This window comes from Sturnira hondurensis, unplaced genomic scaffold, assembly GCF_014824575.4.
Source record: "Sturnira hondurensis isolate 20B ecotype Veracruz unplaced genomic scaffold, ASM1482457v3 Scaffold0019835, whole genome shotgun sequence".
Taxonomy (NCBI): domain Eukaryota; kingdom Metazoa; phylum Chordata; class Mammalia; order Chiroptera; family Phyllostomidae; genus Sturnira; species Sturnira hondurensis.
In genome coordinates, this window is record NW_028092466.1 from 4,993,178 (window position 1) to 5,016,190 (window position 23,013).

The window sequence follows — 23,013 nt, forward strand, 5'->3', positions numbered from 1 at the left end:
ATTTCGGTGTCTCCAGGAAGGAAGGGCTTTGGAGGGAGCAGAACAGTCTCTACCCTACCGCCGTCTATGGGCGCTGGGCTGTTGTTAGGGTCTACGTTTCTCCTGCGCTAGTAACTGCTGAGCCGGGATAGTGAAGCAGGAGGACAATGTGGCGGAGGCAAGACCAGTTTTGGGGGAAAGCAGCCCTCAATCCTCCTGCTGAGCCCAGTCCTGGGAGGCTTCATGAACCACGGGCCCTTGGGTTCCACCCCAAGGGCCTGAGGACTCTGGGATAAAGCCCAGTCCTCTTCCTTCTGTGACGACTTGCTGAGCAAGGGCTTAAGTAAGGCTAAGTGAGCCCAGCAGCTCCCTTTGGGAAATGGCACCTTAGACCTCCCAATGAGAGCTGGAACACCACAACTCTTGGCCATCCTGGTGGAGGTGGGTCTGGCCCATCATGCTGTCTTGCAGGCCTTTGATGACTCTCACGTCACAGTCTGCAAGGTCGAACGTGTCTGTGAGGCCATGGTGGGGCTTCCTGTAATAGGATGGGTCTCTAGGTCCCAGTGGCAGCTTTTTATAGCTGTAAAGGTCTCCTACAACTGGAAGGGCCCATTCTGACCCCCCAGCAATTGCAACATGACCTACTGTAAAGGGTGTGAGTGTAATTCAGTGGTGGTGCAGGCTGTGACTGTCTGGCAGACCCTTTTGTAGAATCTGGACATAGGCTGCCCTGGGGGTCCCACCTACCACCACTAAGTACATACCACCATTGGGGACATCAAGGTTGGCTCCCTGGGTGGCATAGGCTGGAGGTATGTTGTCCCCCAGGAGTACAGAGGGTAATTGTATGTGGAGGTTGTAGTACCCACTGTCCCTATTGCTGATGAAACTTTTTGCAGGTGAGGTAGCATCCCAGGTGCAGCAAGGGTTTAATAATCAGGCTGTTCGGCCAGTCCTAGACATGATGGGGAGGGCAGGCATTCTTGTTGTTAAGTAGCTACTAGCACAGACTTTAGAAACAAAAAGATAAAAAGATGGGTGTGACCTGCCCATCTACACTCATTGCTGTTGCTGCCTGCCTCACTTACATAGTTTTGTATAAAACTATAGTCAGGAAGAAGGTCACCAGGATGGATTGGAGGGGAGGGGAAACAAACAGCCAGGGGCCCCAGATGAAAAAGGTAGTAGGCAAAGCGGATTCAACACCCCCTGTGCCAGGCTTTGGGGGATGAGCCCATGAGGGTATTTGGTCGTACACTGATATTTTAGCCTTCCTCACCAGCTCACTGAGACTCAGCCATTTAAGGCACAGAAAGCATTGTGACAAGAAACTCATGGCTTTTAATCCTGGAAGGAAGGACAAGGAAAACCAAAGAAAGATTCAGTAGGTTTTATTATTCTCCCACTAGGAATGGGAGAGGAAGAATTTCACATTTAATAAACCTCTCCTCAGATCTCCCAATTGCATTATCTCTACTTTTGTTTCTCAAGTCAGAGAGGGAAGAAGATAACTTTGTCACTGAGTCAGTTGAGTGGTGAGAAATGACGGCATCCCCTGGTGCCCTGGGTATTGGGACAAATGCTCAGAGGGGCTGGTAGGTAGATGGGCGTCTCCGGAAGATGCAGAAGGTAACAAGCACCAGTGCGAGGAGGCCGAGGGCGATCAGGCCGATGATAAGAGGCAGCAAGATGGATTGGTCACTAGGACAAGAAAAACCTGGCAGAAAAACAGGGCAAGTAGGCATCACAATGGTGGTGGCTGGGATAAAGGTGGAAGGAAGGGATGTGGGGGATGTTAGCAATTAGGAGGTTGGTGAGGAGCTCACCTAGATGACAGCAGTAAATGAAAGGGGAGAATGGACAGTCTTGTAGAAGAGGGGAGGACAATTGCCCTATAGCTATGACAAGTCTAAGAGAGAGGAAATTTTGGGGTGTAAGAAGAGAGATTATGTAGGCCTACAATAGGGGATTCAGTGCACTGGGAGAGTTCTAGGAAGGAGTAGGTCTTACTTGGCCCAAAGGTCCCTGTTGAGGGTAGGTGAGCAGCCTGTAGCCTCAGGAAGAGCAGGTCGAGGTGGAAAACTGGTGAAAGAATGATGCTTGCGTTTCTGCAACTGAAGCTCTGGCCCAGTGGGGCTTGGAGTTCTTGAAGGGATGAATTTTGAACTGAGAATGTCCACTCTAAAACAGTGAGGAAGGGTCAGCTCTATATTTGCATTCCCACCCCCACCCCCCCATTTAGGTCCTTTTAGGAGTCCAGACACCTAGTGCAAGTTATGAGAAAGGGGAGGTTACTCACTTGTTGCCCGCGGGAAGGATACATTGTACTCCACAGCTGTGTAGTACAGGTAAACAGTGCTCTGCTGTGGTTCCTGCAGAGGTGACCAGAAAGGCTCAGGGCAGCAGGGGTGAGTGGTATTCATGTCCACAGAGTAAGGACTATGGTAAAGGATTGATAGGGATAGGGTACTTGCAGGGTGAGAGTGAGGGGTGAGGTACCTGCTTGAATCCAAAGCTGAGCTGTCCATAGGGGAATGAGAGAAGCAAGTGGGGATGGGCACCCTCACAGCCACCCTGGGCCTTGGTTTTGTTGGGGTTCAGTACAGAGATGCCCCAAGCCTGTGGAAGTTAAAGATGAGAGGGTCATAAGGCTACACAACCGTGCCATCTAAAGTCCCTTGTTCCTTTCAACTTCACTCTGTATTTGTCCCCTTCTCTGCTCTTCCTTTCTGAACCATGGTGAACGGTCTCATCCCCTTCCCTCATGTCCTCCCATTTTTTTTTAAACTTTACCTGTCTTCCATCTTGGGTTGGATACAGTACTCGAATCTGAATCTGGGCTTGGAGACGGGCACAGGGCTGGGAACCATTAGTCCAAGTGTAGTCTCCTACCACTGCCTTGGAGCCTGGGCTAGGACTTGGAGAAGGTGGAGGTGGCCCCGGGTGGGGAGCACTGCTGGAGGATCCTGGGCTGGTGGCAGTGCTGTTGCTTGTTGGGTAAGCTGTGACATTCCCCTGGCTTGTTGTGCTGACAGGATTATGAGTAGCTGTTGTGGGTCCATGGCTGGTGCCTGTGGCATTTCCATGGCTTGTTGTGCTGACAGGATTACGAGTAGCTGTTGTGGGTCCGTGGCTGGTGCCTGTGGTGGTGGTTCTATGGCTCTTGGTAGTTCTGTGGCTGGTTGTTCCAGGGCTTGTGCTTTCTGTAGCTGTAGGTGTCACCGTGAAGGATGGCAGCAGAGTGGCAGATTTTTTATGAGGCCAGTCATTTCCTGTCCCTTGGGCTTTCAGCAGAGGAAAGACTGGTTAGCAACCCAGGGTTAGGCTCCTTCCTAGGGGCTATCCCCCTTGTCCTGTTTCCTTACCTGCTAGTAGCCCCAGCAAGACCCCTAAGAAAAGCACAGCAAGCTTCATGACCGAACAGCCTCACCGAGTTCTAGGTTGTGTCTCCCAGCTGCTCGCCCAACCTACTGTGACTTTTTGAAACAAGGGAGAAATGAAAGTCTGACTTCCTATAATTGCTATAACCCTACCCACCCCCCAACTTGACTCAGGCACCTCAGCCCAGCCACCAACCTATTAGTCATTAAATTTTTGTCACATGATTGGCTTCTCCAATCATGGGGGAGTTGTCAGGATCAAAGCTAGAATGCTTGGGAACCCATTTGTCTACCTCAGCAAGACCCGAGTTGTGAATTTCACAAGCAGTTCAGAAGCAGCCCCTCTCCTCTGCAAAGAAAATGCTTTCCAGAAAACATTGAATAGGATGTTAAACCAAGCAGTTACACTCCCATTTTCCCCTCCATCTATCACTTCCTCTTGACTGAGACACATGAGGCACTTGTGATGGTGATTGCCCAACCTTTTCAGCTGACTGTTGTAACAAAGAAACACAACAAATGGTAAATGTTAGCTGATGGAGGGAGAATATGTACCCCAGAGCAGGTGGGAAGGGGAAGAAATGAGAAGCCCAAACAGGCAGTTTCCAAGTAATTTTATTCAGAATTTTGTGTTTGTTTCCTGAATCAATAAATACTATACAAACAATGTAAAAATGGCTACTATTTTTCTCCCTTGGTCCCCCCACCCCACTTGGGGACAATCCCCTGGGCCACCTAACTTGGGTTCTCCCTCCAGATTTGGTCCAGTAAATGAGGTTGACTGACATCCCAGAGGCTGGGAATCATTCTCAGAGAAATTTGGCTGGAGTGGGTAGAGCCTCCAGTTTGGAGGTTGACTAGGTTAGGGAAGTAGATTAGTGTTTTTGGGAGATGAGACGGCGCCTGGGGCAAGAGCCTACCCCAAAGAAAAGGGTATCTAAAATGTTCACGGTTCCTTCTTTGCCTCAAAAAGTGACATTTATTCAAAGGAAAAAAAAAAAAAGAAAAAAAATGACAAGATGTCCATCCCTTGGCTCCCTTCCCGCCCCCCTCCGGCTCCTCCTCAGCCCCACAAGGGCTGAACCCTGGCTGGGGTGAGGTGGCGGGCCAGCCCCTCTCAGATGAGGTCAGCAACATTGAGGGGCATCTCCTCAATGGAGGTGTTGTAGAAGGTTTCAATGTCTCGCAGTGTCCTTTTGTCTTCTTCTGTCACCATGTTAATAGCCACACCCTTACGGCCAAAACGTCCACCCCGACCGATTCTGGAAAACAAGGACACCTTAGGATACACAGGAGTATGGTAAACTTGGAAAACCAGAAATTTCAGGCCAGGGAGGGTTGGGCATGAAGGGGCTGGGTAAATACACTCACCTGTGGATATAGTTTTCCCTGTTGGTGGGAAGGTCATAGTTGATGACTAAAGAAACCTGCTGCACATCAATACCTCTGGCCTATGGCAACAAAAAAAGGACTTCAGCATCAGTGAGAAGAGGGCACAATCTATATCCAGAAGAAACCTGGGATTTGAATGTACATGTAGGCAGCCAAAGGAAGGCAAAGGAATTGCACATGACCTTCTGCCCTGAAGAGCTGAGGCATGCCAAATTTTATTCCAAGTTGCTACTTTCCTGAAGAGGGGCAACTATTAGGCACCCCAGGAGAGGGAATCACCTTGGTTTTTCCCTTCTTCCCTCTTCAGCTTTCTCCAAATCCCTTTCTACTCACCAGCAGATCAGTGGTAATCAATACTCTGCTAGAGCCAGAGCGGAACTCCCTCATGATTACATCTCGTTCCTTTTGGTCCATATCTCCATGCTAGAATAGAAGCAGAAAAGTGTTGGAACAAGTAACAAGCACCTGGGCTCTAAGTGAGCTATGGCTGCACATGCACTGACAGTAAAAGGTGGGGAAAATTCACCATTGCAGAGACGGTGAAGTCTCGAGCGTGCATCTTCTCAGTGAGCCAATCGACCTTCCTTCGAGTGTTGATGAAGATAACTGCCTGGGTGATGGTGAGGGTTTCATACAAGTCACATAGTGTGTCCAGCTTCCACTCCTGGGGGTAAGTTGGGGGAGAAAAATCATTCAGGGGCTATACCCAACAACTTACTACCAGATCCGCCTCGTGCACTGGGCCCCACCTCTCGTTCCACATTGATGTAGAATTGGCGAATACCCTCCAGAGTCAACTCTTCCTTCTTGACAAGAATCCGAATAGGGTCTCTCATGAACTTTTTGGTCACCTCAAGCACATCGGAAGGCATTGTAGCTGACAGCAAAACCACCTAATAGGAAAAGAACAGCCTCAAGATAGGAGATTCCCTATGACACCTCCCCTAAAGTACTACCTAAAACAAAACTAATGGACAAAAAAGGCTTGAGATTATAATTGTTTTTTTTGGGGGGGGGGGGATAGTTTTTTTTTTAAAGCTTTTATTTCTTTATCTTTAGAGAGGAAGGGAAGAGGGAGAGAAATATCAATGTATAGTTGCCTCTCATGCATCCCCTGCTGGGAACTGGCCTGCAACCCAGGCAACGTACCCTGACTGGGAATTGAACCGCAATCATGTGGTTTGCAGGCCCGTGCTCAATCCACTGAACTACATACACCAGCCAGAGCGACAGATTAGAATCTTTATGGTTCCTCTGGCAACTGATACTGCTCTAGTACCCCAACCACAATTTATAAAGAACCAGGTATAGGGGCAAGTCTCTCTCACCTGGGTGTTGCTATTGAGTTTTTGGAATATGTCATAGATCTGGTCCTTGAATCCACGACTTAACATTTCATCAGCTTCATCCAATACAAACATCTTGATGTATTTGGGAGCTACAGAAAAATATCAGTAAGTGATAATCAGGGAAATATGAAATATGCCTAACTTTTCCCAATAAAAAAAACAGGAGAAACAGGTGGTCTGCTCTCAGAATTCTAGTTTTGATCCTTGCCAGGGTCCCCCCTCGCCAGGCCAGACAACGGCCCTGGGAAGTAGAACACTACCTGGGCTGAGAAAGGGAAGCCAGGCTCAGATGACACGCATGGGGTTCATCATAGAGCGACTCTTTCAGGGGAAAAACAAGCCTTATTGGCAAGATTGTAGCCAACTGGAGAGACTGAGAAGACACGGAGAGGGAAGTGACCCAGAATGAAAAAAATCAGAATACTCACAAAGGTATCTGCGGTTAAGCATATCAAACACACGGCCTGGGGTGCCCACAATGATATGAGGAGCTTCCATCTGCAGCTTCTGCACCTCAGCACGCACATTGGTACCTCCAATGCAGGCATGGCAGGAAGCACCCATGTAATCTCCTAAAGCCATGACTACCTTCTGTATCTGAACCCAGAAAAAAGATAAAGTGCTCATATTATTAGCTACAACTGCACCATACCCCTTTTAAGTGCTTCTCACATATTTTTCCAGCAATGTATTAAAACTCTCTTTCCAGATGAGAAACAGGTTAAATGCATCTAAGACTCAAGATTGGAATTCACTCTAGCTCATGAAGAAAGTGATACATAATGACTACTCTGAATTTTAAGACAGCTTACCATGCTAGACTCAATTCCTGAAAGCCAATGGTGACCCTCCTATACTTGTCTCATGAAATTCAATCTTATGTACGGGATGACATACACTGATGTCCTATTACAGGACCACCACAAAAATTAAGTGACATACTATTAACAAAAGCACATTTTAAACAAAAGAGGCCTAGAATGGAGTTTTATTGAGTGCTGGCATGCACTGAAGGGTTGCAGGGTGGGTCCCCCCAGTTGAGGGTGTGATCAGTGTAACTCATGTTTCCCTCTCTTTTTGCCCCCCCCCTCCAAAAGTGAATTTTAGAAAAAAACAAAAACAAACAAAAAAATAAAAATAAAAACTACATCTCCTAAAGCCTCAGTTCACAATCTACTCATGAAACTGATGTTTCTGATCTTACCCCTTTCAAGACTCAGGAATTGTAATTTTATGTGCCCCAGGCATGAACCAGCTCTGGCCACCAATGCAGGCAACAAGCTAGGATGAACTAAGGACTATACAACTGCTTTGCCCCTGAGTGATATAAGAGCAACACCACCAATCAGGTGTGTCCTTGCCCATTGCCAGGGGGTTTGTCCAAAGAACAGCCACCACTCTTGCTCAGCCAGCCAGGCTCTACCCAGCGGCTTTCCCATTTGATTCAAGGAATGTATGGAAAAGTAATGTGTATTTTTGGGGGACAGGCACCTCAGCTTTCCCAAGGTGGTGGTGGTTGAGGAACATACTCATATAATCAAGTTACACTCACCTGCTGTGCCAATTCTCTAGTGGGTGCCAGGACCAAGGCCTGGGTGGCCTTTAGGTCCAATTCAATCTGTTGCAAAATTGATATGGCGAAAGTGGCTGTTTTTCCTGTCCCAGATTGGGCTTGAGCGATCACATCATAACCTAAACAGATTAAGAAAAAAAAGTTTGATATGGTAGAGGGCATACACTTTGGGATCATGGGACATTCAAGACCCTGTAAAATGAGATCAATAAGCACCTAATAGAGCCTATGTGCCAAGCATAAAGTGCCTTACAGACTTAACTCCACAATGTAATACCCTAGATGGGAACAGACCTGATCATTAACTCATTTAGCATTACACGAAGGAAGCCAAAAATATAGCTGCAAACAAGTAGACCTGGTTAAAATACTACCTTATTAAAACTACATCAGTAGCCCATGTGTCCCAAGGCATAAACAAGGCATGAGCACAGACCAAAAGCCAACCTGGGATAAACAAAGAGTTACTTTGTCCCTGGCTGATGAGACAAGCACCAAGCCAGGTGCAACTCTACCCAGATCAGGCACAGTCCAGAACTTGTTTTGGAGCAAAGGGATCTTACCCTTGATACAAGGAAGAATGGCTCGCTGCTGGATGGCAGAGGGCTTCTCAAAACCATAGGCATAAATGCCACGGAGGAGGGACTCTGAGAGGTTCATGTCATCAAAGCTGTCAACAATCTCATTCCAGTTACTCTGTAGGATGTGAAGAAATTAGAAGTAAGGCTGCACATTGGAGCAAACAACACCCTGTCTTTTTAAAACGATTTTACTTATTTATCTTTAGAGAGGAAAGAAAGAGAGAGAGAAACATCAATATATGGTTGCTTCTCTTGAGTCCCCTGCTGGGAACCGAACCAGGATCGTGTGGTTCGCAGGCCCGCGCTCAATCCACTGAGCTACACCAGCCAGGGCAACACCCTGTGTTTTTAATCAAAGGGTCACGAGTAACAACCTATCCTCCCTCCAGGGAAGCCAGCTGGTTCTAGGGGGCCTGGAAAGTCTCACACCAGCAGTCCACTTGTAAACCACAAAGGTGTAGGAAGACAGGACTCAACTTCACATACTCTCAGAGATATAAATACTTTAAACAAATCATTATACAAATTAAGAATCCCTGTAATGAGTGCTTAACTACTTGCTAATTAGGCTATGAATTAAAGACGAATCCTGGGTTCTGCTTTTAGTCTTAAGATACTGAACCAGCAATTCAGAAACCAGGGGACACTGCTCATTGCACTACCCTTACCAAAAAGCAGGGCAATGGTGGTTAAGAATCTAATCTCACCTCAATGACGCCTTCAGGCTCCATTCCCTCGGGGCCATTGTCTCTGGATCTGTTGGTTTAAAGTATGAGTAGGCTGACTGAAGCATGTTAGAAATCCCGACAGCCGGCTGGCTCTTCCTACCAGCATCCGCCTTGCATGACTCTGGCTTCACTCCCTGTCCCCACCCCCACCAATTCCTAGAAGACACAGTAGTTACCTTACAGCTGAGTAAGGCATTTGCCCCATCCAAGAAGCGGCTCAGGTCATGCCACCTCGATTTAATGGGATAACCCCCCCCCCCAAAAAGAACCAGAGGATGGGGGAAATTATACCTCGAGTAAGCAGCCCAGAGGTGGTGCCTGCCACTGGGCCCACGTGTATGCGGCCTGGCCGCTTCAAGGCCTAGCGCGTGCACCTCCTATCACTGCCCCAGCGCTCCGGAAGTCCCGCCTTTCACCTCCCAGAATGGAGTTAAGACATCCCCTTCCCCCCACGTCATTACGCGGGTGCCCTCCCCCACTCCCTCAGCCCACCTCCCCCCTTCCAGTAGTGCCCGGATGTGGGAGGCCGCGGGCGGTGGCGGCCTCGCGCACAATGAGCCCCAGCCGAGCTAGCTAATGGGAAGATTGCACAACACTTAAAGGCGAAGTAGACTGGGGGAGGGGAGCACATCAGGCCGCCATGTGCTCGCTCCCTGGACCACCCGGCGGCGTCTCCACCCACCATGAAACAATCCACATCCCGCCCGCCCCGTCGCGAAATGGCGTCGCCCTCCCCATACCTCAGGGCGCTCACCCCCGAAGGAAAGTGGACCTGCCCATCCACAGTTTGCCAATTTCCCGGCTTGTGCGGCAAAATGGACCCGCCCGCCAGGCGCCGGGTGGGCTCCTGGCGCCTCACGCGGCTGCTCCTCGGGGTCAGGCTCAGTCCTGGCCGTCAAGAAAACCAGCACACTAAACGGCCGGTTTCTTCTTCCCCGACCCATACCTCAACGCGACGCAACGACTGGGACTGAGAACCCAGGCATCCCCGCTTTGGCAAGTGGTAGCGCCAGAATCCTCCGGAATTCGAGCGCGCGCAAAACCTCCCTCCGACAGTGAGGCAACCGGACAGTCCGGCTCTGGGCTTTGCGGCCGCTTCTACCTTTCCTTCTCACGCTAGGTCGCGACCTGGTTTCGCCACTCAGCGACGCGACTTCGCGCACTGTGTCGGGTTGAAGCCTTCTAACGAACCTCGCATTCTATACCCCGAAACCAAGCTGTCTTCGCTTTCTTCTATGGATCTACCTCGTCCCTCCCCCAGGGCCGACCCTCCCGGCTTGGTTTCCCCGCAACCCAGACGTGCCTCAGATTCCGCCCCACTCCCCCGGCGGGGCCCTCGGATGGGAGCGGCAGGGTAAGTAGCCCCAACCTCTTACGAATGCCTCTCTTACCGGGAATCCTGACTCGCAGACATGATCCTTAGAAACTAGGGCGGAGTGCCCGCCTATCGACAACTTATAGAGCGCCCAACCCCGCCCCAGCCATCGCATTGGCTTGGCCGCCTGGGCCCCGCCTGCTGGCGCACAGCAACTCGGCAGTGACGTTAGTTCGTTGGCTCTGGCACGTAGTCACCACAGGATAACTTGAACGCCTATCAAGTTGGAGACCCGCCCCACAGTTTCATTGGCTACAAAGCCCGCCCTTCTCACCGGTACGGAAGTGACATACAGGAGTCAAGCCTCGAGGCCTGGCAGCCATCTTGGGACCCTGCACCCTTACACGTGCGGAGGCGATAGTATCTTAGTCATGTGGCCTAGTAGGCCCTATCGTGGAAGGGGGGCGAGGTTTCAGCCTCCAGGGACTTCCGGGCTCCCGGGGCTTGCAGTTCCTTTTACCTCTGCTCCAGGTCTCCACTGGACCCACATTTTTTTTTCTCCAGCAAAGCTAAATCAGACTATCCCCTAAGTATTCCCTATGTTTCAGGGATGGTGAGATCGGGAGCCAGAGCCTAGCCACTAAGAGGATTCCCTAGCTGGAGGGGAGGAGGGATTGAATATGGGACTCCTAGGCTTAAAAGCACTCATGGTTGCTGTCATGAATCTTTGCTGGCTCTTAAGTGTCCTGTTCCCCAAAGTTAGTACCTCTCAAGCTCCCTTATTTTTGAGGATCACCTACTCTCTCCCTTCTTACATCCCTTGCTCCCCTGGGTGGGGAGATCTTGGTGACAGAGGCATGGTGTTGGCACTGTCTGAGCCAAGGATGGAAAGCTGGCCGCCTGTCTCAAGACCCGTAAGAGGGTTAACTAATTGCATTGGCTGGAGGAGAGCCTGAGATAGAGCATATCCCTTAAGTTTGAGGCCCCTTAAGGAAGACCACCACTAAGTATCTCCAAAGGATCCTTTATTGACCAGAGCAGGACCGTGGCATTTATATATATATAAAAAAAAGTTTGAAGATCTGGCAGGCAGTAATCCCGTTGACCGCCCACCACCCTCAGCACAGATTTTCCTGGCCACCACCCACATATGGAAGGGGGATCACTGCCCCATGAAGGTTGCAAGGCCATACTCCCCTGCACACAGAGGGAAAAAAGGGCTTTTCCATGGCCACCCCTGAACATCAGAAATCAACAAGTATTCTCTCGAAGAAAAAAAAATACAGAAATCAATTAAAACATTTAAATATGAAAAACCAAAGGGAATTGGGTAGGGAGAGGCAAGAGGAAAGGAACTGGAGTTTCTTGGAAAGAAAGGTCTCCCATGTCCCCTGCCCATTAATGAACGGGCTTGAGGCCTGGGATACGAGGCTCACACAGTGAGTTTGCAGTGACACAGCTCCTTGTAGATCTGCCGACGAAGTTTGGGCATGTCCTGCTGGGTGAAGCTGAATGGCTGAGACAGGGCCAGGTGCTTGCAGTACTAGGTGTTAACAAAGCAGGCCGTGAGAACCACCTACTGAGCATCCAACATCAGGACCTGTGCTACACATTTCTTATGAAATATGTCTCATTTGATTTTTCAGGGAACAGGCCCATTTCACAAATAGAAGGAGCCACGGTCCTATAATGTGGGGCTCAAAAAAAAGGTTGGCTCTAAGTCCAATGTTCTTATTTGGTACATGAAATACCTAGTATTAAGAAAAATAAAACACTTTGCAATGGGGGTCCAGAGGCAGGTATACCATAGCCAGAGACCAAGAACCAGACCAGTGTCGGATGGGGAAGTCAGAAGACCAATAAAAGCAGGATTCTACATTCTAACACGTAAGATTACTATTACTCCCTGTTCTACAAGAGGCTGAGAGCCAAATGAGGGATGTAGAACAGCCTCCCATCTCCCTCCCAACCCTTTAACCCAAGTGACATCTGCTTACCTGCAACACAAAGGCACCACAATCACTGTCGTTATTCTGCCTGGCCACGTTCTAGAGAAGAGAAAGGCAGGCCCTTCACCTGGAGGCTGCTAGGAATGTGGCATCAACTTCTTCCTACCATTATGCCCACCACCGACCCCATACCCCTCCCTCTAGAAACTTACCATTTTGAAGTAACCTTTCCAACCTTGGTGGAAATCCAGCCGGTCTTTTTTCACTGCCTCTGCCTGTAAATACTTGGCAATATGCTACACAGATGGAGAAAAGGAGAAAGTGAATTAATGGTATGGAGGTCACAGGCACCAAGCCCAGGTTGTTTCTCAAAGACTTCAGACCTACCCTTGTGCCTGGAATGCCTCACCACTAGACCTCTTCCCCAATTCTACCCATCTTTCCCCTTCCCTCACAAACCTTAGGGCAGCGGCGGTTTAGAGTGCGCTGCGAGTCAAAATAAGTGATGGTGCGTTGCCTCACATCAACAGAGATAAGGGACCAATGCACCTCTAGGTGGATGGGGATTAGCAGTAGCTCCTTATTGAAGATGTCCACCTGAGGAGGCAGTGTCAGAGGTCAGGTAAGACAGTATGAATCCTACCTACTGCCATGAGGTTCTAAAGAATGAAAGAGCAGGCAAACAGCCAAGTGGGCAAACACAAGACCCAGGCTGCCCCTGTATTGTTAGGCAAATCTCAACATCTGGATGTCTAGATTCTTGGTGTTAGGGAGGAAGACAAGACAGAGAAGAATTGGTGTCAGAACAAACAATCGAGAGCCCAGAATGTGCTGAGTACTTTTCACACATTAAAGGCACAAGTGCTTAGTAGCTAAGCACCCAAGCTCAGGATTTGGGGCTAGACTACCAGGGTTCAAATTCAGCTCCTCCATCTACTAGCTTATGACTACAGGCAAACTACTTAATAACTCTCTAACCTCAGTTCTTTTATCTGTAAGAGGGTAAAAATAACAGCACCTACCTCACTGTTATAAGAACTAACTAGTTAATATCCATAACACACTAAGTACAATGCGTGGCACTTAGTAAATATTCAGTGAACATTCACAACAATGCTTTGAGGATGTTCCCGGTTCAACCTAACAATGAGAATAACTGCAGCTTGAAAGAGGAAAGTAATTTGCTCAACATCATAGAACAAATGGCAGAGGAAGGACTCAAATACAGGTATAAAAAAAGCCAAGTTCTCTTCACTGTATGTCACTCCGCCTCTACTGTGAGAAGCAGGTCTGCCAGACCCCTGAGAGTACAGCTCTCGAACCCAGGAACAGAAATTAAGAAATGTTAGAACCATTGGTCCTACATTACTGTAGAAATTTCCTGGTCTCTGAATAGAAGGGCAGGGAAACTAACTGAAGGGGACAAAAGAGCTTTTTCCCCCTCACCAAACCTTCTCTTTCTCTAAGTATTTCCCCCAATAATTTAGGCCAAAAACCTAGGCATCACCCTTTTTATTCTTATCTTTTTTTCATTCCCCACATCCAATCTGTCACTACCTGCAAAACTTGTCCTGTATAAAACTACTTCTATTTCTGTCTTTACCACACTGGTCCAAGTTTCTCATTTGGATGTCTGTGCAACTCTCCTAATTCTGCCTACTTCCACTCTTGTCCCCCTTTCAACTTACTGAAGTAAGAGTTCAAAACATGAAGCACTTCACACAGCCTGCTTAAAACTCTTCAGTGGCTTCTAGTATGCATCAAATACAATCTACCCTATCCTGCCCTGGCTGGTGTGGCTCAGTGTTTGAGCACCGACCTGAGAAGCAAAGGGTCACTGGTTCGATTTCCAGTCTAGGGCACATGCCTGGGTTGCAGGCCGGGTCCCCAGTGGGGTGTGTGTGAGAGGAAACCACACACTGATGTTTCTCTCCCTCTCTTTCTCCCTCCCTTCCTCTCTCTAAAAAATTAGATAAAATCTTTAAAAAAAAATCTACCCTATCCTTCATCTACCCTTAGCCTTACTTAACACTATATCCTTAGTACCTAGAACAGTACCTAGCACACAGAAAACACTTAATAAATATTTGAAAGACTGAATTAACAGGGTTGAGGAAAGAGCTCATAAAAATAGAACTCTTAAATCTTTAAAGGCAGGGTGTTAACACAAGTAGATATGCATTCATAACTCACGTTTTTGGTCCACCTTTTCACCCCATCATAACCCTTGGTACGAAGTTTATCATAGAAGAAACTGTTGAAGAAATGCACCTGTACCAATGATTAAATAAATAAAAAAAAAAGCTGGATGAAATTAAAAACCTCAAGCCCTCCAAGTGTCCTCTCCACATCATTATTGCTCTAAGGACTGCTTTCAACAACCTGCACTCCAATTCACTGAGAACTAAAAAAAAAAAAAAAAAAAAACCCACTCATTTTTAGCCTTATCCTAGAGCTTCCCATTCTAACTGTGAGGTTAGCCATAGGGGAGAAACACTGAAGAGTGGGGGAAAGAAACAGAATTGTTAAGTTCAGGACCAAGATTATACATTTGAATTTAACAGATGACCTTCTCCCAACTCTCCCCAGAAATAGGAGAGAAGAAAGGGACAAAAGAGCTGCTCAGAACTGTGGATATGCTCCTGGGGACTGAAGTACCTGGTTAAGCCTACCTTTTCAGGGACTGTGTCCATGACCAGGTCTCCATACATGTTCATCACCTGGAAAGAAGATGGGAGGCAACTTGCCATGGAGGGTGGACACGGGTACAGGGATCCCCCATGAAGAGGGCCCCAGACACCTTGCTCCCTGAATCCCCTCTTAGGCCTATTTCTCTCCTCCTCACCTGGTCATTGAGCCAGTTCTGTCCATACAAGGTCCCCAAGTCATCCATGGTCAGCACATGCCGCTTATAGGCCACTCGGAAGCCCCTCACCATGGCGTTGCCTGGCATCCGCTGGTATGACTGAATCAGCTGTAGCACCAGGCCCTTCCTGAGTAGACCAAGGGTAGAGTCACACAAAAGACAAGGGGACTAGGGCACACAGAGATACCTTCCATAGCCTAGGATAAGAGTCTAAATTAATCCTCCTGCCTTTTTTAGGTCATGGGTTCTTTTGAGGACCTGCTAAAGGCCTATTTCTCAGAAAGAAACACATGAATACTCAGATATACACAGTATTTCAGGATCCCAGGTAAAGACCTTTCCAGTCAGCTCACCAGGACTTGGCACCTGGCCTGCACATTACCCCACTTTAGTTCTAGCTTCCTCCTTTTCCCCAAGTGCATCCCTATGGCAGAAAAAGGAGCCATCCTTTAAGTCCCAGCCCTCTTCTGAAGGGCATCTCTTTCATGCCTCACCTGGAAGGCGTAGAAAATTCCTGCTGGAAAATGTCCTCCAATTTCTCTACTACCTCATCAGCACTGAGAGGGATGAGGCTGCCATAAGTTTGAAGAAATTCATCTAAGATGCCTGAATGGAGGAGGGAGAGAGGAGTAGGGTAAGACCTCCAGACTCTGACCTAGGAGTCTGCCGAGGGAAAGATTAGAGATTAGGTCCTCTAGGGTTCCTTACTCTGCACGCAGGTCACATGCTCCTCCCGCAGGGGGCTATGCTGGCCAGTTTTCTCCCCAGGCCGCTCTGCCTCTTCTGTAGTGCCCAAATCTGAGCCCTGAAAAAGCTCCTGAGCCACATGGTCCCCGATGCTGCACACATTGCTGATGAGGATGCTGGCATCAGGGGGTGCCAGACTTCGCTCCCCTTCTGGCCCAGGTGGTCCCCCAAAGCCATTGGGCAGAGAACAAGAGAGGAGGCCTGTAGGGCAGAGGAACAAGATGGGGATGAAAAATTGACTCAGATCAAAAGACAATGGGAAGATCAACATAAATTCTAAGGAATGGAGACCCTAAAGCATGAGGTAAGCATGTCGGGGAGATAGATAATAAAGGGATAAAGAGAAAGAATTACTGGAATTGACCCTGAACAATGCAGGTTAGTGACAGCACACCTCCTTCACACTCGTAACTTTTAACTCCCCCCAAAATTCAGCTTTGCCTCAGTGTCCATGAGGGATTGGTTCCAGAATCCCTGTGGATACCAAAATCTGCATATGCTCAAATCTCTTACACAGAAAGGTGGAGAACAAGGCATAGAATAGGGCTTCTGCATCCATGGATTCCTAACTGTGGACTGAAAATAGTCTTTGATTCAGAATTGGTTAAATCCACAGACATGAAACTCAGATATGTAGGGCTGACTCCAGATATGAGTGGACCCACACAGTTTAAGCCGTGTTAAGGGCCAACTGTACTCACAGGAAAAAAGCAAGAAAAGACAGAGTCAGAGAGATACACCTAACAGGTTACCTAGCATATAGCAAAGGCTCAATAATTAACTTAAGGCAAAGAAAGCCTAAAATTGTTTAGTGTGGTTCTCCAAAAGGGAAATATTCTGAATGAGAATGTCACACACAACCATACAGGTGGTGAACACTCCACTACTCAGAGATCTGATCCTACTACTCTGAGAATGGCACACCCAGGAGATGCACACACAAGGGCCATTGTCCTCAATGGCCAAATAAAGAGGGATTTCAAGTAGACAGGACTGACTTTTCTGAACCATGCCTTCCTTTCTCATTCATGCACAGAACACCTACTTAAGGATTCTGTACCCCAGCCTTGACTACCTCCTCTGCCTTAGTTCCTGCTCAAAATGGAGTTTAAGACATTTCACAGCTATTCTGGACACTACCACCCCTGCCACCATCTCCATGACGCTGCCATTCTACTTTTCATAGGCCCAGTTCTCATCAGAGCAAGAAGGTCCTGGTTCTGCATGATCTTAGCCCTCCCCTTGCTTCCTCCACCCTATTCCCACCTTACCAGAGTCAGGGTCCAGAGGAGACTTTGGAGTCCACCTTAATCCATCTTCCTCCATAGGGGGCCCAGAGGGCACTGGTGAAGACCCTCTCACCCCATCCTCAGCCATGAGAGCACCTAGCAGACCCAGCCGAGGGGGGGGTGGTCCCCGGGGGGAGTCAAAACGACAGCAGGGGGATGGCACCTGTGGTGTCGCACCCCCTTCTTGGGGTGAAAGATGGTTCTTGGGGTGTGCAAGGCTCCGCCGCCGGCCCCGGTGGCGCCCCCAAAGCTTCCAGTGGAATGTCAGCGAGGTGCTTTTTGAGTACAGCAGCATCCGGAAGGCTCTCATAGCTCTGCGGCGGCGCTGTGAGCAGGTTTTTCGATGAGTAGAGCGGGGAGGGCGGGGCCGCTGGGTGGCTCCCAGCTGACCCCATCTGGGGGGCAGCCTCCAAGCTGCCACTTCCTCTTCCTCATCTTCATCCTCCTCCTCTTCTTCCTCCTCTTCACTAGCTGAAGCATCAAAAGAAGGCCGAGGGACAGGGAGGCGTCTGGATGGCACTGTGGTCCCTGACCCAGGATCTGGCCCAAACCCTCCACCTGATTTGAGTCGGGGTTTTGGGGGTGGGGGCCAACGAAGACGTTCCCGCCTAGGGCTTGAGTAAGCTGGGGCTATGCCAGGTCCTGAAGGCTCAGGCCCCCAAGGCCTGGTTCCTTGTATAGTTTCTTTCATCTTTCGGCAGCCTGCAAAATAAAGGAGCGTCAGAATCCAAACATCATGCACCCCAGATCCTGCCTCTCTTCCTCAGCATGCCTCTTCTGGAATCAAATTCAAATAAACTAGAATTCAGAGAGATGCAAAAAAGAAAGAGAAAAAACAAAACAAAACTACAGATCTTCCTGATTAACATGGTCCACAAGGGACCCTTTAGCATCTTGCCATGGTCTCTCCCCTACTGAATAGAGAGGCAAGGGAGAATGGCTACGCAGTAGGCCTGTAAAATCTTATTTGTCAGATCCCCTGGTCAACTCAGTATTCTCAACCTCTACTACTCTGTTTTAATACCACCAGGAGTGTCCTTATTGAGATTCCAGTAAGGGATATGGCTCAGCAAGAGAATCCTGACACAGTACAGAGGTACAAGAGGGCAACACAACCTCCACAGGGAAACCGTGGCCTACAGTGGGAAGAGTTATCTACCACTCTGCAATGAACTGGGGAAGAGAGTGCATTCTCAGATCTTCTCAAAAGGGAATAGGGAGATCAGAGACATAGTTCAGGTAGTATAATCCAAAACAACGGGAAGAATTTTAAAAGAAACTGAAGGAGAACCGAATCGATGCTTAAGCAGCCAGATGAAAGCTCCGGGAAAGAACTCAGCCGCCCGAGTCAACTGGCCCAGCCCCCTCTCCTGCTCGGTCCCCGGGGACCAGAAAGCGTCCCAGCACCGGTCTAGTCCTACAGACTCAGACGGCTCGCATCGCGAGGCCCTAAGCAGCCCCTTCAAGGGCTGCCTGGGCCCCGGTCAGGAGGGAATGATGTCCAGGAATGGGAGAGGCTGGGGCAGGGCTGCGGTGGGGGCGGGGGGGGAGGGAAGGGGAGTCCTCACCGGGAGCGGCGAAGCCGGACTGACGGGCCCGAGGGCGGGCGTCGCCGGCCTCAGGCTTCCCGGCTCATCTGTCCGGTGACGGCGGCGGCCCCGCCACTCCTGCTGTCTTCAGGCGTAGCCGTCTCAATTCAGAATCCCAAAGCTTCGGGGCCGACCCGCTAAGCCGCCTCGCCGCGGCTGCCTATTGCTCTTCTTCAGCTTCCACCTTCACCACCTCCCCCTCCTCCTCCTGTTTCCCCTCCCGCGAGCCCCAGGCCCACCAGCGGTGGCGGCGCATGAATACTACGTCACACTCAGCGAATAGCGCCGGCGCGGCCACCACGCGCCTAGTCCCGCCTACTCTCGAATGTAGACGCTGCGGGATCGCTCCGCCCCCCGAGCCCCACGCAGAGCTGCGCCTACGCTGACTCGCTGACCTGGGCTTGCGCGCGGCGAACCCCCGCCCCGACTTGCCCTTTTGCGCCTGCACGTCCCAAAGTTCTTCACGCTCAGCTGTGCGGTCCTTCTCTTAGTTCTGAGCCCGCTGGCAGTATACCTTCGGTGTAGTGGGGTGCGCCAGGGGAGTACCTGGGGGACAGGAGATCCCGGTAGAGGGAAGGGTGCGAGACAAGGCAGTAGGTGTAAATGGATCCGAGGTATTACTTATTCTCTTTTATTTAACTTTAAGCAGGGTTTGAGCAGAAAGATGAGCTCAGGAGTGCGTCAAGACCATCATTAGGACGTACTATTTATTCATCCAAGGCTTCCCGGCGACCCATCTCAGCCCAGAGAGGCTTGTTGCCACGCCAGGGGAATGCAGAGCATGAAAACTTGGGACCCAAAGAGTAATGTGGAAATGAGGATGGGGCTTTTTGTGGGGTGAAGAGACAGTGGGTTCCTCGAGGGAGGTGTGGCATAGGGAACCAGGAGTTTTCCTCATGTAGGGAGGCTTTGTGGACTTGTGCCAACTGACAGGATGGTTCTCTCAAACTGCCGCTAGATGGTGGTGCTGTTCTGGAAGCATTCCAGTGGGACCCAAAGCAGGTCTAGACAATGCCTGGCATCTTCTCTTCACCCCTCATCAGCCCCGAGAATTTGGGGCTAAATGGGAGATAAAAGCAAGATATTCTATGTCCTTAATATTTATTAAAGTCTAGGGGTAGGGGTTGGAAAGAGAAAAGGGGAGAAAAGACACAGTCATAAGTTGTCAAGCTCAGGATTCCAGATAAACCCAGAGGAGGCCTCTGTTACTTTGCATTCCCTGTCCTTTGTCTAGTCATCTTTGGCTATCTCCCATATGTACCCACCCCGCTTTTCCAAACCCAGAACCGCTTTTATAACACCATCACAGTTTCACAAACCCCAGGAAGGTTCCATGTGGAGAAAGGCTAAGTTTCGCCCTCGCTCGGGGAATTATGACACTCAGAATATCCCCTTGGTGTAAGTGGAAGACACCTGAGAAAAGATAGGAAATAGGTGCTCAGTGAAGCACAGCCATGTAGATACTCTGATGTGTCGCCCTCCCCTAGCTCAACCTTCTTTTCTGCTTACCGTAAGTATTCCATCCTTCATTCCTTAGATCCAGCTCTATCTATATCCAGGCTTCCAACCCCCCTGTCATAGCTCTTCCACCACTACCCCGCGGTCAAGTATGTTCTGCTCTTCTAACATCCATCCCCACACTGCCCCCACTGCCCCCAGAGCTGTTACCTGCACTGTAGCAGCTATTGTAGGCCCAGTCTGGGTTGGAGGGCATACTTCGTATACATCGGAATAGAGTCTCCTGCCTTCCCTGGCCCTCCCGAGACACCACCTGACCCATGGTGAAAGTCACATCATGAAACAGGACCTGGCAGAAATGGGAGGTGATGAAGAAAACAGGATGGTATAGCTCAGTTCTGGGAGGCCTCAGGAGCCCTGACAAGAAGCCAGAGAATCTTCTCAGTGCATAAACAGAGGCTCGAGAACCCTCAATTTTGGGGCATAAGGCTTTGGAAGAACAGCCTTTCAGACTCTCAGGCCCACATGCAAAGCTCAGTGTTTGTTTGGGGTTACCTGGCTATACAGCAGATAAACTCCAGCATCCCAGACTCGAACGACATATCCTTGGGCCTCCAGACCTCTCCCACGCTTAAGAGCTGGTTGCCACATCACCTCTGTCACATCAGAGTCCTCTGGAGGTGAGGAGTGTGGCAGTCAGGATTTCTGTGCATTCTTCCTTTTCACCTTTAAGATTCTCTTGGGCCCTGGTGCCAGCCCCAAAATTCCCGGATCTTGCCCTGCCCCAAAGCCACTTAAAATAGTGCTCACCCTTGGAAGTAATGTTCATGGGAACAAGGTGCAGAACTGAGTGCTTCTCTGAGGAAAGAAGGAGGAAATCTCAGCAATGCCTGCCTACCCCACTTGACAACCCCTGTTATCAGCCTTCCACCCTCACCCTAACTTGGGGTAATAGTCTCCAAGTCTTCCTGCTGGTTGATCATCTCCCACCCCTCTGCACCCTGAAGGCCTCACTCTTGTGTTTATGGGTGAGCACTGCTCTCCTTCTCCGGGATCTCTCCCCATTCTCCGGGGCTTCCAGGCTCTCAGGCCTCTGCTCATGGAAAAAGGCAGCATTAGGCTACAGTGCAAGGGTCCCAGATAGCCTTTCCTCCCAGCCCTCCCTCCACCCCACGAATACTTCCCATCTCTCATGAACCTTTTCCCAGCAACCTGAGCCGTGGTGCTGGCTGTCCTCCAGGATCTGGTAGGTATGCAAAGCATTAATCTTTAACAACTTCCCTTCCTGGTATGGCTGCTCCCTTGACCTCCAAACCCGGGACCCTCTCTCGCACCCACTAAAAACTTTGCAGGAGGCTGGAACCAAGAGTTCCAGAGACGGCCTTGCCACCACTCCTTCTCTCCCAGACACCCTTCTCCCCTCACTCACCTGCTCCTGGAGGCTCAGCCATGGATACCCTTCCCCATTTTCAAAGGGCCCTCCAGTCCTCTGCAGCCGGGTCAGCTCTCTCCTTAGGATTTGCAGCTCTGTTTGTTGGGTCAGCAGAGCCATGGCACAAGCCACAGCCCCCAGAGCTGCCCCCCAACTCAACCAGAGGGCAACTGAGAGTGCCGGCTCTCGGCCCCGGCCCCCCATGTCTCCCAGAGGCCCTTCGGGGGCTAGAAAGGAAGGAGATGAGGCTGGCATGAGCTGGGGACCCTGCCAACAACTGTGGCCTCAGGAGTGGATGGCAAAGAGGTGGCAGAGAGGGTGGGGGTGCACACAGTGGTGCAGAAGGGAAAAAGGGCGTTACGCAAGGGAGAAATAAAAAGGAACTTGAGAATAAAAAGGAGGGAGGAGGAAAGCAAGCTAGGGACACCGTTGGTGCTCCTGGCACTTCTCTGTGGGGCCAGTGTTGTCTTGAGACCCCCCACCCTCTTCCAGCCTCAGGAGAATTTGGTGCCAGTCTCTCTAGGAAGCATGAGGCTGCCAGTGACACCCGGGAGGAGCGGCCAAAGCACAGGAACCCTGGGGCGGCCCCAGAAGTGGGGGAGGGAAGGTTGGCTGGCATGGGGCATGGTGCCAGGAGTGGGGATGAAGGGGCATGTTGGGCCGTGTTGAGGGTCAAGGGATGAGGGTGGAAGACTCTCTGGCTCTGGCCTAGGAGCAGTCTCCGGGGAAGAGTGCTAGGAGTGACTGAAGGTAGGAAAGGAGGGGAGAGGGCCCGTGGGGAGAACCAAGGTCTCTAAAGTAAGAAACTGGCTGAGCTCTGGGGTTAAGCCCAGGCCGGGTGTGTTGGAATAAGGCCTGCACTACTCCCTGTGCTGAACTTGGCAAATAGGACTTCCTGTTTCCCGAGAAAAGCTCTTACATAAGGCTCTGGATGAAGAGAGAAAAAGACAGCCACCCTCCCACCCCTCTGTAAGCACCCTACCACTGGAGGATTCCTCTGCTGTATCTTAGGGTTGAGGTTCCCGTGTTCCTGGGCCCCATGTCCTGCTTACTGACCCTGAAACCCCCTTGAGGCCTGCTCCTACCCCACGTCCAGCCAGGGCTTTGTGCCAGCACCTGCTGAATGTCCCGAAGCTGCCAAGAGGAAGGGCCCATGTTCCTCCCCGCCAGGGATTCCCCACAGGAGGAAGCCCGCCTCCTAGGTAAATGAGGCAGCTTCTGCTGGACCTTGGGCAGAGGATTGATTTTTTTCCTTGGCAGTTTGCCTTTCTGTTCTCTGTTCATGCCTTGCGGGTTGGAGGCATGTGGGTCCCCACTCCCAAGCCTGTATGTCACCCTGGAATTTCAGCTGTCCTGTACCCACTCCCCAATGCCCAGACCCCC

General features: G+C 50.1%; 4 protein-coding genes, 3 non-coding genes and 1 pseudogene across 10 annotated transcripts; all 8 read right to left on the reverse strand.

Moving 5' to 3' along the window:
* Positions 1 to 1,357: 1,357 nt before the first annotated feature.
* On the reverse strand, positions 1,358 to 3,650 carry CD68 (CD68 molecule). Of its 3 annotated transcripts, none has more exons than XM_037028324.1 (7): positions 3,348 to 3,650; positions 3,123 to 3,266; positions 2,776 to 3,053; positions 2,482 to 2,601; positions 2,282 to 2,354; positions 1,993 to 2,163; positions 1,358 to 1,699 (listed from the first exon to the last, which is right to left on the reverse strand). In XM_037028324.1, the coding sequence occupies exons 1-7, from the start codon at positions 3,394 to 3,396 to the stop codon at positions 1,566 to 1,568; spliced, it is 969 nt and encodes a 322-aa protein (XP_036884219.1). In that variant the 5' UTR covers positions 3,397 to 3,650; the 3' UTR covers positions 1,358 to 1,565. The 3 variants fall into 3 exon arrangements, with proteins under 3 accessions (XP_036884219.1, XP_036884218.1, XP_036884217.1); XM_037028323.1 differs by having other exon boundaries at positions 2,776 to 2,997; positions 3,067 to 3,266; XM_037028322.1 differs by having other exon boundaries at positions 2,776 to 3,266; positions 3,348 to 3,647.
* A 657-nt stretch (positions 3,651 to 4,307) lies between these two features.
* Positions 4,308 to 10,460, reverse strand: EIF4A1 (eukaryotic translation initiation factor 4A1). 2 transcript variants are annotated; one of them, XM_037028321.1, is made up of 11 exons: positions 10,377 to 10,460; positions 8,965 to 9,013; positions 8,240 to 8,372; positions 7,656 to 7,795; positions 6,532 to 6,700; positions 6,083 to 6,192; positions 5,504 to 5,647; positions 5,281 to 5,418; positions 5,088 to 5,177; positions 4,734 to 4,813; positions 4,308 to 4,624 (listed from the first exon to the last, which is right to left on the reverse strand). In XM_037028321.1, the coding sequence occupies exons 1-11, from the start codon at positions 10,397 to 10,399 to the stop codon at positions 4,480 to 4,482; spliced, it is 1,221 nt and encodes a 406-aa protein (XP_036884216.1). In that variant the 5' UTR covers positions 10,400 to 10,460; the 3' UTR covers positions 4,308 to 4,479. The 2 variants fall into 2 exon arrangements, with proteins under 2 accessions (XP_036884216.1, XP_036884215.1); XM_037028320.1 differs by lacking the exon at positions 10,377 to 10,460 and adding an exon at positions 9,162 to 9,196.
* LOC118974751 (small nucleolar RNA SNORA67) lies at positions 4,895 to 5,040 on the reverse strand. The gene has a single exon (XR_005063956.1). It is a non-coding gene; the product is annotated as a small nucleolar RNA SNORA67 (small nucleolar RNA).
* Positions 6,283 to 6,420, reverse strand: LOC118974757 (small nucleolar RNA SNORD10). The gene has a single exon (XR_005063960.1). It is a non-coding gene; the product is annotated as a small nucleolar RNA SNORD10 (small nucleolar RNA).
* On the reverse strand, positions 7,335 to 7,479 carry LOC118974754 (uncharacterized; annotated as a pseudogene).
* LOC118974753 (small nucleolar RNA SNORA48) lies at positions 8,074 to 8,205 on the reverse strand. The gene has a single exon (XR_005063958.1). It is a non-coding gene; the product is annotated as a small nucleolar RNA SNORA48 (small nucleolar RNA).
* An 848-nt stretch (positions 10,461 to 11,308) lies between the features above and the next one.
* SENP3 (SUMO specific peptidase 3) lies at positions 11,309 to 18,997 on the reverse strand. Its single transcript, XM_037028319.1, has 11 exons — positions 18,720 to 18,997; positions 17,134 to 17,853; positions 15,824 to 16,063; positions 15,610 to 15,721; positions 15,095 to 15,242; positions 14,922 to 14,969; positions 14,443 to 14,520; positions 12,709 to 12,846; positions 12,462 to 12,545; positions 12,298 to 12,348; positions 11,309 to 11,843 (listed from the first exon to the last, which is right to left on the reverse strand). The coding sequence occupies exons 2-11, from the start codon at positions 17,840 to 17,842 to the stop codon at positions 11,733 to 11,735; spliced, it is 1,719 nt and encodes a 572-aa protein (XP_036884214.1). The 5' UTR covers positions 17,843 to 17,853; positions 18,720 to 18,997; the 3' UTR covers positions 11,309 to 11,732.
* Positions 18,998 to 19,189: 192 nt separating this feature from the next.
* Positions 19,190 to 22,951, reverse strand: TNFSF13 (TNF superfamily member 13). Its single transcript, XM_037028327.1, has 6 exons — positions 21,628 to 22,951; positions 21,213 to 21,291; positions 21,009 to 21,056; positions 20,754 to 20,872; positions 20,409 to 20,547; positions 19,190 to 20,153 (listed from the first exon to the last, which is right to left on the reverse strand). Exons 1-6 carry the CDS (start codon positions 21,883 to 21,885, stop codon positions 20,044 to 20,046), a joined length of 753 nt encoding a protein of 250 aa, XP_036884222.1. The 5' UTR covers positions 21,886 to 22,951; the 3' UTR covers positions 19,190 to 20,043.
* Between the last annotated feature and the right edge of the window lie 62 nt (positions 22,952 to 23,013).